At 34.7% G+C, this 12,083-nt stretch overlaps 1 protein-coding gene across 2 annotated transcripts; it reads right to left on the bottom strand.

Annotated features, from left to right (window-relative positions):
- Positions 1 to 3,376: 3,376 nt before the first annotated feature.
- On the bottom strand, positions 3,377 to 9,059 carry LOC104116082 (uncharacterized). Of its 2 annotated transcripts, none has more exons than XM_009626874.4 (11): positions 8,682 to 9,059; positions 8,253 to 8,362; positions 8,022 to 8,117; positions 6,850 to 6,906; positions 6,562 to 6,714; positions 6,363 to 6,447; positions 5,669 to 5,759; positions 5,411 to 5,572; positions 5,062 to 5,172; positions 4,518 to 4,981; positions 3,377 to 4,134 (listed from the first exon to the last, which is right to left on the bottom strand). In XM_009626874.4, exons 1-11 carry the CDS (start codon positions 8,725 to 8,727, stop codon positions 3,521 to 3,523), a joined length of 1,989 nt encoding a protein of 662 aa, XP_009625169.1. In that variant the 5' UTR covers positions 8,728 to 9,059; the 3' UTR covers positions 3,377 to 3,520. The 2 variants fall into 2 exon arrangements, with proteins under 2 accessions (XP_009625169.1, XP_009625168.1); XM_009626873.4 differs by having other exon boundaries at positions 5,411 to 5,575; positions 8,682 to 9,055.
- Between the last annotated feature and the right edge of the window lie 3,024 nt (positions 9,060 to 12,083).

Here is a 12,083-nt window from a genome sequence, read left to right as displayed (position 1 = left end):
TAAAAATGATTATTTGACTGTTATATGCCATTGGATAAATGATAATTTTTATATGCAAAAATGTATTATTGCTTTTAAATATGATGAAGATCAAAGTCATACTGGTGTATTTATAAGTAATATTATCCATGAAGTTGCTATATTTTACAATCTTGCAGAAAAAATTGTGTATGTCATTTGATAATGCTTCTAACAATAATGCTGCTATTACAATATTAAAATTGTATCTACACCCACCACTTCATGAAATATTTCATATTAGGTGTGCATGTCATATTTATAATTTAATTGTGAAGAGTGACCTTGAATTATTTAGAGATGAGATCACTTTAGTTAGAAGAACTATTGGTGTAATTCAAGGAAATAATAGAAGTGCTAGATTAAATGCATTTAAGGAAAAATATGTACAATATGGACTAAAACCAAGACTCATGCTTGAAGAAATAGTTACTAGGTGAAATTATACTTACTTATTCTTAAAATGTTGTTATAAATATAAAATGCCTATAACTGAAATTGCTAATTCTCATTGTACCGATCCTAACAGTTTGTTAACATCTAGAACTTGGGATGTCATTGAAGATGTTGTAAAAATTTTACAAAAATTTTATGTGGATACACTTGAGTTTTCTAGAGCTTATTATCCTACTATTGCAAATGATTTAGTTCATATTGCTGAAATTTCTCTTTTACTCCATAATTTGAGAAAAAAGAAGAATATACTTCTATTGTTGAATCTATGCTAGATAAATTTAAAAAATATTTCTACCCAATTCTTCTTATTTACCTAATTGGTGCTATTTTAAACCCTTATATCAAAATGGCCACTTGTCACCAATTAATCACTGTTTTATATGTTTATATGGACATTTCACCAACTGAAACCCCTGATATTGAAACTTGTATTTCTGATTACACAAACATTTACAAACTTTATATAATTATTATGCTAACATTATTGATGCTTCTGCTGCTGTAGATGCAAATATTCCTTCAAGTTCAGTTTCAACATCTGCATCCGGTGCTTTGGAGGATAATGATGGTGTTGAAGATTATTTAATTTGGTCTACACTAGGAGAGCATCAACAAACCAGCAACAGGAATATTGATGAATTTCAATTCTACTTACAAAAGTCACTAGAGCCCCGTACAAATGAATTTCTACCACTGGGTTGGTGGAGGAGAAACTCAAATCAATTTCATGTTCTTTCGGCCATGGCTCGAGGCGTACTAAATGTGCCAATTTCAACAGTCGCATCAGAGAGCGCATTTAGCCAAGCAAGGCAGCAACTAGGAGATACCCGTCATTCATTGGGAAGCAATGCTTTGAAAATTCTAGTATGCTTTAGAGATTGGATAAGATCAGAACGACGAAACCAAGGGCGTGAAGAGGTAGATGAAGTGGAGGACCAAGAAATTGGAGATATAATGGTTTGAAAATTCTAGTGTGTAAGCGATGTACTCTTTCTTATTTTTTATAATTGTTGTAAACTTTTAATTTGCAAGTTCAAAAATTTTAAAAATCAAAATAGAACTTGCAAATTAATTTGAAGTATTATTTATTATTCAATGAAAATATAAAACTAAAACCTTCGGAATTTGATCCTTACATGTTGCCTATTGGTCTTATTAAATAATTTTTTGTAGCCACTTACTTTCAAATTTTAATTTTAAAATTTTAAAATTCAAATTTCAAATTTAAAACTTTAAAAAGTTTAAAGTTTAATTCTAAACCTTAAAAAGTTTGCAAATACTTAAGTATCAATAGCATTGAATGAGAAAAATAAAATATACTAAAAAAAATATAATAATAAGTAACCCAGCCCGGTCCGGACCCGTTAAGCCCGAACCCGGACAGCCCCACAAAAACCCGGAAAATTCTAGCCCACTATAAGCCCGGAACCCCAACCCACTAACCTGTCCGGAACAATAACTGGACTGGTTGTTTTTTTTGGTGTCCAGCCCGGACCAGCCCGCCCGATTAACACCTATTGAGTCCCAACATTGCCTGCCTGCCTGCCTGCCCGCCCGTGTGTGCGTGTGCGGTTGAGGGCGTGTGTCTGTGTGTGTGTGTACGAGTGGAAAGGAAGGGAGAGAGAAGGTGTATGCCCTTTTCTTTTCAGTGTTGAATTCTACAAAGGTTTGTGTTAATAACTTAGAAACTTCTGTCTCAATATTTTATTGCTCGCCTTAAACAAAAAGATCATCTTTTTATCTATCTTTCATATTGCCACTCGTAGACCTTCATGTTGACTAACTAATCTGAAAAACAAGAAAAGAAAAACAAATTGTCGGCCAACTTCGAGAATATTTTGACATATTAACTTTAAGAAAATCACATTTTGGCTAAAGACCAAAGTGAGCCTTAAAACAATTCCCTCCAAGCTCCAATTGTCCCGAGGAGCTTTACACTTTGCTCCCTTGACGACTCAAAGTCGCAACTTTAGAGTTGAAGGTAACGAGTATTCATCACTTAAGCAGTAAATTCCTAGTGAAGGATAGGGTGCAATAAGATAACTTTTTTTTTCTTTTCATAAAAGTGTATTTTGTATGACTTAACCATAATAAATAGTAGACCGGCATAATAAGCATTGTATCAAATCTTTGAGTCATGCCTGTGGTATAATGTAATTCTATCTCGGTTAGGATAAGTGACGATGACATTCGAATAATTTCTTTACCATTTTAGATTCCTGAATGGTCAACTAATTACTTTACCTTTTTATTTGTCCAATCAACGGAATAAAAATATCAATATAACCTAAGTTATTGTCTTTGTCATGAAAGTAGAAGAAAACGATTTTTTGTTTTCGGTATTCATATTTGCACGTTAATCAGTTCTAATATAAGTTATCGGTCGTATTTAATGTTTTTTTTAAAATAAAGAAAAGATTCGAAAAGAACATACATACTACATCCCAAAAAGATAGGGAAAAGAATTTATAAGTAGGAAAGGAGCTAAAGCGAACTGGTAAGGTACAAATAATAGAAACGAGAACAAACAGAAAAGGATTTGGGTTTGGCAATACTCTTTTCCTAGACTTGAAATTAATTAATTCCATACTAATTATCAGTGTTTAATAACTAAATAGGTATGAGTTGACTATTCCAATTACTTAATAAATCTGGAAATATATCTATATAACTATCAATTCGTTGGAATTTTAAAATCAATTCCTACAAAATTCACCTTACTTCCGAAATTGGCCTCTAGGCCACAGGTTGAGTTAGAATGTTACAAAAATGTATTATGCTACTTGTTTTTTGTTTCAAAAGAAAAGAAAAAACAACAAACATTAGTAAGTAGTAACCGTATTTAAAGAGCAACAGTATCGGCCAGAAATAAAAACAGATCACAGGCCGTACTTTCACATAGTGCTAAAAAGATAAGTAAATTATTATGAAACTGTTAGGAAAGTAAGTAAGGAGTCACCCCCTAAACAAAACTTTAGCTCAAAGAAATAAACTTGAGCTTTCCAATAGGTTTGCACAATGCCATTGTATTGCTTACCAAGAAAATTCACAACAGACCATCCAATATGGGACGTTCTTCAGCAGGGGTTTTTAGGTTAATATTGGATGACAGTTTCTGAAGCTCCATATCTAATGACCCAAGCTCTTCATTCATCAGCCTAAGTGTTGCCGTGGTGTCTTCAATTCCAAGGACGAGTTCTTGTCTCCGTATGCTTATTCTTTTCATGGTAAATATGTCTTCAACCTTTGCTAGACGTTTTTCAAGCCAGCCTATCTCGATACCACTCAGTTTCAAGTCCCGAAGGTATCGTTTAGCTTCACTAAGATATTTGATGTCCATGTTCGCCGTGGTGAACTGTCCGAGCAAGTAAACTAACTCGGCCAAAATCTCCAGGCACATTGATTGGAAAATGGGACTTGTTGCCTTGAAACTTGAAAGCGTGCTAGGGTATTGCGAGATAATCCTGCTCAGTATTGGGATATAATGTCGAGCCACATGATAACCCTCCCAATGGACTTTCTCATCAGCATGACTAGGTCCATCACAAGGAATATGACTTGAAATAGATGTGGGATGCATAGATTTTGAGGAGTTTCCAGAAGGAGGTTGCACATGCAGAGGAAAATCTGTTCCTTGAAAGTTTTGCCACTCCTCAGAATCTACAATGAAAAGTTTGTCAACGACTGATGAAACTCGAAAGAAACATCATGGAAGTGACAATAAGCATACACCTAGTTCATAAGTTCAAACGAATAGCATGCTGAATCATTCAGATTGTTCCAAATTCTCGTGATTATGCCATAAAATAAATATCTTTTTTTGATAACCGTGGTGTCCAGCTTGCGCACATCGACTAATTCCACCGGATACCTTCTACCTCCCACCAGCAATAGGTACCAGACAACTCTATCCACCAAAGCTTGGATAGATGGGAAGAAATCACCTAACGTTTTGTCACCGCTGGATTGAACCTGAGACCACTAGGCCACACCTTTGGATGCTGCCATAAAACAAACATTTGACACAACATAAAAAGGTGTACCTTGCATAATGGGTAGGAATTGATCATTGTCCGTGTTTGATGGGACTGTATAATCAAGAGGGAGATTCTGTGAAACTATTGGAAGGATATCCTTGATTATCTCTGCGTCCTCCAGTTCCTGTTCTTGAATTGGGTTGAAATTCCAAGAACTTGTCGTGATCTCTTTATGTTCCTCTGTACCTCGGATGCTTTCTATTTCCACAGGATTTGATACCTCATTATGTTTTCTTGTGCCACCTTCATAAGTTGACTCTACATTGCCTTCCACAGGAGAAATGTATATAGTGTGATCACTATGTCTCTTCTCCCCTATTTCCGAAGGTGTCGTACTATGTCGTGGAGGAGAGTAGACAATGGCCTCCGCATCTTCCATGTGCTCCTCATCTTCGTTAAGGAATACATTTGCATTTTGTGAATATTGATTTATTTGCATCTGGTCCTTTTCATTCGCCATACATGTAAAACTAGGAAAGCACAAAACTAAAAATTATGGAAGATCAGTCAAGAAAGGTTTTTGGTTAAGTAAATCCTGAATATTCCATACCTCCCGTGAGAATTTGCAATTTCAGATGGCATCTTAAATGTCATGCTAACTCCAAGCCCGAGGTTAATAGCTTCCAGGTATTTGTTCAAGCTTATAATAAATTGACTTGTTCTGTAAGGTTTAAGCACAAAAAAGAAAGGTAAAGGTGTCTTAAGCCATATCATCTACACATGATGATTAAACACAGTGACTTGGTGGTTTACTGCGTCATTCTTATAGCGGAGAACACTTATGCAGACGTTCCCGGAGCCTACTAACTAGATTTTCTTAAATTCTGTTCCAATTCCTCAAGTGAAGAAATCACACTGCAAATGTAATTTCTAGTTCATCAATAGATTGAGCTACTTACTGGGGTTTGCAGTAGACAGAAAAGGGTCTCTGGGATGCAAGAGCATCAGAAGCAACTGCAAGCACTCCTTTGATATCTAAGCTGGAAGCTATTGGCGCTTCAACTGAGCTCTTCTGACAAAGTAGATGTCTAAACCCAACATGTACATCTCCATTCTCTTCCCTTCTGGGAAAATGAAACTAACTTAAATACACATGGCAGTATACAGACACTAACATAGAAAATGCAGCACAACATAGAGACCTGGAACAAATATACCTTAAGAAGACGACTAAATCTCCAGAAACCAATTTTTTGCTATTAACAAATGCACTCCAGCCATTAGTGAGTAGATGCCTCCGAGGGTGGCCTATTCAATTTTATGCAGAGAAGACATTATCTTAAAAGTAGAGAAGGGAAAAATCTTTCACGTAACCAGTCAAATATTTAATTCTCCCAAACAATTGTTTGTGACAAAATTAGCACTTAATTACTTTGTGCAGTCAAATAACTTTTTCTTCGACCATTAGTTCAATAAATATTTTCATATTTCATTTTTCAAGATGTGTGGTTTATGGTACTATTTATTCTCTTTGTAAGTATAGAATTTATTCTGAAAAAAATTAAAAATAAATTGACACCAATGACCCCTATATTATAACCCCATTATTTTTCATGGGACTAGAGGGTAATAAATGTCAAAAGAAGAATAAAACATCTTATATACACTTTCATCGAAGCAGAATGGCACACAAAAGTTGATGGTTACAATGCAGCAAATAAGTTTTTCCCTTTTTAACAACTTAAAATTTTGGATGCTCTTGCAACTTTTAACTTGATAAGCTTAGAAAAAATAAGACAGTATCCAACTTCTGAGCCTGATTAGCCCTGCCATAATATTCCACACATTGGAACAAAACCGAGAAAGGCCTGTCCAAAAACCTACTATGGTACTGTTGGGAAAAGGTATTACCTCCAAAGACATGCTTAAAGCGCCATTCTTTGCCAGAAAGGTCTTTCACTACTAATTCCTGGATAGGTTTATCTCGAGACATATCCTGATCGAACAAGGATAACAGTCTAAAGAAATTAATGCCAAGTACTAATTAAGATTCTAGAGGAATATAAATAGGAAATTCTTCAATTAAAAACTATTAGACAAGCAACACTACCAGGGGAGGAAAGCATTTCACAGCATCTTTTTGAGGAATAGACAAACCCCAGTTACTTTTTGTATCCGAGGCAGTTAAAACCTTGCAGAATGAGTGGATTTGGGGCCTTGGAATCTTAGAATGATAAAAATCAGGATTTACTGGCTCCGTTTGCTGCAGAATATAGCGATGGACTGAATATTAAGTTTCAAGTAAGGTATACCGTTTAAAATAACAAGCATGGGGATCTTGCTAAAATGGGATTTCTTCTTGTTAGAAAGAGAAAAGAAAAGTTGAAAATTATCTTACATCCTGTTTTGGCAACAAATTAATTTCTGCATAAATTTCTTCCGAGATGTTCTCAACCTACAAAGTAAAACAATTTTCACAAAATAAATAAGCCCCATATCTTCTTCCATCTAAAACTGAACATTAAGAACATAAATCTTTACGAACCGCTTTGCTCCCTTATCAATCCATGATGCATGCTAAAGGAAACACTGTAAAAACCCCTCCAACTGATGTTTAACTCATTCCCATATCAATAACAGATGAACATCTCCTATAAAAAATAAGGAATCAAAACTAAACTAGCTGGTACTGTGAGTCAGCCTTCTACCAAAAATATGACGGAAAATCCTCATCCAAGGCTTATCTCCAAGTTGGAACTGTGTTGTTTTTCTATTAGAAATCGATCAATAACAGCCTGATGTTTCTTTCTTGCAAACTGAGCAGACATCAGTGTTTAATACCCCACCCTAAGGCCTCCTCACCTGAAACTGTCAGGAGGTGGGAGGACTCCAACCTAGGACAATGTACACACAATCCCAGTATATATAATAGCAGAAAGTCTATTCCTAAATATCATAGTCACTGATTTGCATAATCAAGATCCTCCAATATTCACAGCGAAACAGAAATACAAGATTGGAAGCTGCCCATAAATCAGCGAAACAGGAAAACATGTCTGTCTATCACTAGAAATGCAATTCTAGACTTGGTCTATTCACATTCCTAATGCTAATGGACCAGTCAAAAAACACCTGTAGAAGAAAATCTGAAGCTAGCTGAAATATTTATACTAGTATATATTATATACAAAAGTTAAGATTTTGAGCCCATTGTGAACCAATACTCACATGGCAGACATCATTTATGTTCAAGACTGAACCAATGTATATTATGTCCAAAAAACTTCAACTAACTATTAATATTGTCTAACTCAGATCCGTTTACTTTCTTCGCATGTGTAGGCAATGACATATTTTCAAACAAATTTTACACCTCTTTGCAGAATATAACAGAACAAAAACCTGGGGGCAATTGCGATACTAAATATGCCAAAAAAGCCATTACACACTTTCATTAATCAATCATTGACTTTTCTCTACATCCTAGGCAACCATAATCCAAAATGCTTAATGATGAAACAAGTCTATAAATTTTCAGGAAAAATAAATGCTGCAAATGATCAAGCGTACCAGAAACCGAACATGAACAGCATGGCAAAGGATCTTTAAGTATGGGTCTAAAATTGGTGTTCCTTGGTTCAGTTCCTGAATCAATGATTGCTCCAGCTACCCAAAAACAACAAATGAAAATGGTAAAAAGAAAACATTTTCTGAATATTGTGAACAAACCTGTGGAAAATCACAAAAACCAATTTTTTTTTCCAAGAACCTATTACTTGAAAAAACACCAAGAAAGTTTACCTGCTTAATGTGAAGTCCAGGAAAGTAGTACACTTGTTCTCCAACTCTAGGAACATCCATGGATTGACCAGCAAAGGCCTTCCATAATTCTCTATATAGATCATCATCACCTGACGTAAATAGAAATACAACTTTTAATTCTGAAAAGAACATAATTAGTATGATTTATCTAATAGCTTAATCTTTTAGATGAAATGATCGATCACAGCACGTAGCTTAGTCCTATAATTAAGTAAATAAGGTGCTATCTCTAAAATTAAGCTTTTAGATGAGACATTAAAATATAATTACACACTTCAATATGATATTAGAGCAAATAGGCGAGGTCCTATAATTAAGTAAATAAAGAAGCTTTTAGACGACATAAGATGATCACTTCAACATAAATTTAAAAAAAAAAAACGAAAAATAGGGAATTTTAACATTTACCTTTAGAAGCAATATGGTTTTGTTTCTTTGGATGTGAAGACCACATTTGTCAATTAAAAAAACTGAAATCTGAAAATGGGTCGTTGCAATTTCAAGCAGATAATAAAATGGCATGTCTTTATATGGTTGCATTGCTTCTGCAACATTTTCTCCGTCAACGGGATGGAAATGTAGCAGGTAATAATGGCATTTCCATTGGGGAAAAAAGCAGTGTAAACACACAAAAAAAAATCTGAGTCAGACCGACAATTGCAGGATTAAGAACCGGCCATTTTGACGAGAACAGATTAATTAAATGGATATGCATGATTTCTGAAAGTGATTGGTCCCTCCACTGGAACGAGGAAATTTGATGGTTTTTTAAAAAAAGACTTCGGTTGACAAGAAAAACACTCTAATTAGCCCAATTGAAATTTTCAACAATTCGGAAAACGAATTTCTTTACAAAAATTAGGAGTCCTTTGATGTATGATAGATTATGTGCAGAAATTACAATGCAAAAATTAGTAATTTAGGAATTTTAATACAGATTAGTTCTTTTTTTTTAATGTTTAATGTGATATATTGATTCAAATTTGCTCATGAATTATGAGTGATCTACTTTTTGTCGTCATTTACAATTTATTTGGATGGTTGTTATATATCGTTTCATATTATATTGTATTGTATAATATCAATCTATCACTCTTGCATCCAAGGGTGTGGCCTATTGGTCAATGAAGGAGGCAAATACTAGGTGATTTCTTCCCATCTATTAAAGTCTTGGTAGATAGAGTTACCTGGTACCCGTTGCTGGTGAGAGGTGGCAGGTATCTCGTGGAATTAGTCGAGGTACGCGCAAGCTAGCACGGACACCACGGTTATCAAAAAAAAATATCAATCTATCACTCAATCACATGCCGCTCTGTCATTTTCTGATCACACTCGAAATTATATATCTACTTATCGTATTTTTACCCTTGTTCGATAGTTTTGTAGCAGGTTATTTCGGACGTTTTCAAGGAAAAGAAGGAACCGCTATAAGTTACACTACGTGCGTTTCATTCTCTTCGATCTTCTCTTATTCGTTGGCACCATAAAATTGAACCAATTCAATTGTTCACTAAGATCGAGTGAATAAGTGGATGAATTAGAATCTTGAGAAAGTCTTTCATTTGTCTATCATTATAGACAATCTCATCCATGTTATCTATTCTATGGAATTCGAACCTGAACTTTATTTTTTATTTATATTACGATTTATTATTTGTATCTAATTGGCTCCTCTTCTTATTTATTTTTTATTTCAATTTCAGCATATCGATTTATGCCTAGCATATTCTTTTCTTTGTGTTTTTCTTTCTTTTTTATACTTTTCATAGATTCATAAAGGAATTCCGTATATTTTCACATCTTGGATTTACATATACAACATATACCACTATCAAGGGGGAAGTTCTTATTATTTAGATTAGTTAGGTATTTTCATTTCAAAAAAGAAAGTAACAAATAAAAATTGGGTTGCGCTATATATATGAAAAAGAATACCATAATGATGTATTTTTGGCAAATCAAATATCATGGTCTAATGATGTATACAATATTTGGATATATTGTATTATTTTTGTCGTCGTGCACCAACAATATAAAGAATAAACTTGCAATATTATAAATAACAAGGTAAGTGGTAGAAAATATATATATATATATATATATATATATATATATATATATATATATATATATATAATTGAGGGACCTTGGCCCGGTGATGTGGCAAGCTTTATAGACCAAGGATTGCCTTTATCTTTTTTCTCATTTTTTATCTTTTTCTCTCATTTTCCCATTCTATTCAAAATTCAATTCAATGTTTAGAAATCCAAAAGTCACAACTTTCCATTGTCACGACCCGGAATCTCACATGTCGTGGCGCCTATCTCAATATTAGGCAAGCCGACAATCTCAATAAACCACCATATCTTTTAAGTTTGAAAATATAATATCTAAATTCAGCGGAAGAAAACTCACAATACATATATAAATACTCCCAAAACCCGGTGTCACTGAGTACATGAGCATCTAAACGAATACAAGATCTGACTGATAAAAATTACTGTCTGAAAATATAGAACAGTACAATAACTTAAAAGGAAGGGAGTCAAAGTCTGCGGACGCCAAGCAACTACCTTGATAATCTCCACATAATAAATTTTGAAATCTAGCAACCGCCGTATCCGGGAGCACCTGGATCTGCACACGAGGTGCAGAGTGTAGTATGAGTACAACCAACTCAATAAGTAACAAGACTAACCTTTGGGCTGAAAGTAGTGACGAGCTCAGCAGGTACAGTCCAGTATAGAAATAACAATATAAAAATGTAGGCATGCTTTCAAGTTCAACAGTTACTCTCACTACAAATAAAATAGATCAAATCTGAACAATGTGAAGAATATGACATCTTTGTATCTACATGCCAATGTACATACTGTATGTGATGCACCTTAGTGAAAACTCTGTGTACACACGATCTAAAATAATCAATCACTCAGTACTGTATATGGCCAATCCAGCCCAGGGAGAATCCATCCCAAATATATATGTATATCCATCAACTGACTGTCAATGATTTATTACTGTATAAAGCCAATCCAGCCCAGGGGAGGATCCATCTCCAAATATCAATGATTCAGACAAGATCCATGTCCAGAAAAAATTCATCCCTCAATATAAATACTTTCGGCAAGATCCATGTCCAGGGAAAATCCATCCCTCAATATAAATGCTTCGGGCAAGATCCATGTCCAGGGAAGATCTATCCCTCAATATATATATCTATGGCAAGATCCATGCCCATGGAAGATCCATCCCAGATATATATATATATATCAACTACACTCACTGTGGAGGTGCAGATTTCGGAAGGGCTCCTTCAGCCCAATCGCTATAATAGCCAGATCCAGGCATAAATAAATAAGCATAACTATCATTCAGAATCTCCAGTCTCTCGGGCTCTCAATGACATGAAAAATCAACCTGACATGATGATATGAAGTATCAATGAATGACAACAGAGACTGAGATATGATATGCAAGTGATAGATGTGACTGAGTACAATATTATAATTTTTAAACAAATAATTCAACAACAAAACGACACATGTGGGTCCCAAAATATATCAGCGCGTAGCCAAATCATGATCTTTAACATGAGTCTCAGCTCAATTTCTCTAACACGTGGAGGATGTGCGGATAATGATATTTATTTAATTATGCTACTCCATGGAATCAATTAAGTCACAATTCCTACGATGTACGCTCACACGCCCGTCACCTAGCATGTGCGTCATCTCCCAATGAATCATACAATATGCAATTCAGGGATTCATACCCTCAGAATCAAGTTTAGAAGTGTTACTTACCTCA

This window comes from Nicotiana tomentosiformis, chromosome 5, assembly GCF_000390325.3.
Source record: "Nicotiana tomentosiformis chromosome 5, ASM39032v3, whole genome shotgun sequence".
Taxonomy (NCBI): Eukaryota; Viridiplantae; Streptophyta; class Magnoliopsida; order Solanales; family Solanaceae; genus Nicotiana; species Nicotiana tomentosiformis.
Note: the sequence above shows the minus strand (reverse complement) of the source record. Positions and strands in the feature narration are given on the sequence as shown.